Genomic DNA, 3562 nt, shown 5'->3' on the forward strand with positions numbered 1-3562 from the left:
CTAGAGCTTTGAAAAAGCTTTATATTTTAAACAATTAAGTAAAAAATTAATTTAAACCAAAAGTGTATAATGGGATATATTAACATATATATTAATGTAATAGGAAATGTATTAATATTTTGGTCATAGCTCATTCATAAACTATACTGATAAGGAGACAATAATTTAAAGATCTAAGGTCGTCTGGGTGGCGCAGTTAGCTAAGCAACTGACTATGGGTTTCAGCTCAGGTCATAATCTCGGGGTGGTGAGATCAGCCTCTCGTCTGGCTCCAGGCCAAGCTCAGAGTCTGCTTCAGAACACTTTCTCCCTCTGCGCCTCCCCCTCAACTCCCACCTCCACCCCTACTCTGTCTCTCTCTCTCTCTCTCAATCTCCCTAGCTCTCTATGTTAAATAAATAAATCTTTAAAAATATTTTAAAAATAAAAAAGAGTGCAACAATATTGACAAATCTGGTTACTACAGACATTGCTTCTTCTATTATTCCTTGCAAAACTTCACTGACTCCCATGCATTCTCCAATACATGATTTGTGGTTCTCTGTGAGAGGTTGCAAAATGGGAGTTAGAGAAATGCATAGGATTTCCCTCCCAGTGTCACCTATTGATCTATATTGTTAGGAAACATCAGTGCAAGAGCATTTTCTCTCACTGTATTTCCTGGGCACGGAGAACGATCTCACTTGAGTTCCTACTGTCAGAAAGCCAACTGATCTATTTAACTGGCCAGGACATGAGCCACTTCCTCCATCTGTTTCTACCCACACCCCTTCATGTTGAATATCAGCCTGAGTCTGCCAACAGATTCACTAGAAAAGAAAGCAGGGCAGAGGTCCCTGGCCTCTCTTTTCCTTGCTCAGGTTCATGTGTTCCTCTTCCTTTCCTCCCTTCCCTTCTTTCTCTGATAAACCCTCGTTTGGAGCTGAAGTTCCCCATCAACTCTCCTGCCATACTCTGTCAGGAAGACATGGGCAGACGCCACCTCCTCAGGCACACTGTGTGTCTCTAAACGTGTCATAGACACAGCAACACCCACCAGGGGTCCCTGAACAACTTGTGGGGCTGGACATTCACTGCAAGGATGAGCAAGAGACCACTTCATTGTCATGTGATTTTATCTTGAAATTACTTATGCCCTGGCTGATGAACTCTTGGCATCAAACTGTTCTCAGTGTCACTAAGGAACAGCTGGGGTTGGGGGATGTTACTTCTGGTTCTTACGCTCTTCGTTTGTATGATTTTTGGATTAAGCAGACACTGAGGGACAAACAACCATAGACTGTGCTGGAACCAGAGTGGATCAGGCAGAGACACTCACATTCTAAGCTCCTGTCCTGCTCAGAGTTTGTGCTCAGCTCCCCCTGCAGTCCCCGTCACTGTGTCACTCAGGGCACAGTAGTAAACAGCTGAATCTGACGCTTGCACTGAGCCTTTCTGCAAGTGGAAGGATTTGGATTTGCTGTCGAAGGTGGATTCAAATCCTTTCTTGCTTTTCTTCTCCTGGTCCCCCGAGGAGCTCAGGAGGAGGTGAAGACCTTCTCCTGGATACTGGACATACCAGAAAAGAGTGGGATACCCAGTTGTTGAATAGGTACAGTTTATAGTCAGGGAAGCCTCTTCTAAGAGGGTCACTTGGCCCTCCGTCTGAGTCACTGAATCTCCATGGGTTTGTCCTGAGGAAAAAGAAAAGAGACCTTGTCACCTTGGGCATAAAGCTCTTGGATAAAATTATAGTTAATAGTTCTCTGACACAATGCAAGAAAGAATCCAATTTTCAAAAGGCATTTTACTTACCAAGCATTAAGAGTACCATAGTCATGAAGGCTGGAGAACACTTCATCTCTGGAGTGTCACCTAAATAATGTTCTTCAATCTTACCATGAAGAAAGGTTGGAGTGACAGAGAAATGATCAGTGGAAGCCTACATTTCACACAGGAAATGTGATTGTGGTAGGAAGCTGCACCCCCTGGTGGACAGGGACTGAAATGCGTGCATGTTGGCCAGAGGCCTCCCAAAGTCAGCCATCTGTGTCATCCCTGACTTCCTGAGGCACATGTCAGTCTGCAGGTGGCCCTTGGAAGTCTGAACAACAGCAGTCCTGACCTCTCAGGTCTATTTGTTCTTAAGACACTACCTGATACTGAATTTCTTTAACACAGCTTCACATGGCATCTCTGTAGCTGGAGGGTAACAATCTTCTAAAGCATCTTACTACAGTCCTTCATATTCTCATGTGTCCATGTGGGCCAGCCTATAACCCACTGACTGCCAGAAATGGGGTTCGAGTTGAATATGGAAAAAGTAATAGGAATTCAAGTCATTGCTGAGTTATTCTGTTTTTTTGGCACTTTACCCCAGTATTTAAAACTGTGACTATCATTTTTTAAGTAGTCACTGAATAATTTTTACATGACAAAAAAATGAACAAATGGCCTTTAACTGATATACTATATTTCTTTGTTCCTAAATTATTAGCAATTTTAAGAAATACTGTTTTTTAATAAAGCTTTCAAAAGAAATGTTACACTATTTTATAAGCAAGCATTTATTAGTCAAATATTCCTGATTTTCAGAATCATTAAAAGGTGAAAAACAGGAATTCTAGACAGAAGAAACATCATGCATGACGTCAAATACCCATAGAATGATCTGAGATTCTTACGTTCTCATTGTTTTATTGACTCCAACGTAAGGTGACTAGTGTATGTGAATCAGGCAGCAAATACTAATGCTATACTCTTAACAGATTTTAGCCTCAATGATGCTTTCTATTACCATCCTTCTGTCACATTTTGTTGCCAAACGTTAAGCAAATAATTTTTCACACAAGGTAAGAAATCAGGTTATTAGGATAAAGTTCTGGAGAGGGAGACATCTTCTATAAAGCCTTGTAACAGTTACACCTAGACACATATAGAAACAGCTCAGGCTATTTCCTGGAGGCTTCTCTCCACAGATTCATGTCGAGGAGTTTCATGAGTCCAGAGCCAACATGGGAATGCTTACCCAGATGCAGAGTGAAGTAAGAAATTCAGGCCTGGATACTGTTTGTGTTCACATATCCCTTCCCTTTCCCTCCACCTTCCAAATCACATTGTCAGAACCTGCCACAAAATGATGCTAGAAAAGAATTTGGGACAAGCCACTACAAAATTCTATTCAGATATGCAGGGACAATGCTAAGTAGGTTGGGATGATGCTGGTTGAAAATAAACAGTATAGCTCATGATGGAGAAAGTCATTATCTATAATTAAAAAAAGAACATTTCAGGCCAATGAAATCCTACAGGAGAAATATTTTCCATTTTGTGTCACACAAGAAGACTTGCACAACATTTAGGGAAGATAGTGCATGGTAAATTTAGATATTTAATGGCTTTATTTATACATAATTTACATAACAATAAATGGCACCAAATTAAAGTGAACAATTCTATAATATTTGACTTTTATATATATGTGAAACCATCACCACAATGGAGATAATGAACATACGCATCACCCCAAAAGTTTCCTCACGTCTCTTTGTAATCCTTCTCTCAACCCTCTCCCACCCCCATT

The 3562-nt window shown here is 40.8% G+C and overlaps 1 gene segment (V, D, J or C); it reads right to left on the reverse strand.

The window, feature by feature from the left end:
* Positions 1 to 947: 947 nt before the first annotated feature.
* Positions 948 to 1876, reverse strand: LOC118003143. The segment is given in 2 exon segments: positions 948 to 1673; positions 1795 to 1876. Coding segments are annotated over 2 exon segments (381 nt in total).
* Between the last annotated feature and the right edge of the window lie 1686 nt (positions 1877 to 3562).

The sequence above is a fragment of the Mirounga leonina genome, unplaced genomic scaffold (genome assembly GCF_011800145.1).
Source record: "Mirounga leonina isolate KUSES-001 unplaced genomic scaffold, KU_Mleo_1.0 Mir_91, whole genome shotgun sequence".
Lineage (NCBI taxonomy): Eukaryota > Metazoa > Chordata > Mammalia > Carnivora > Phocidae > Mirounga > Mirounga leonina.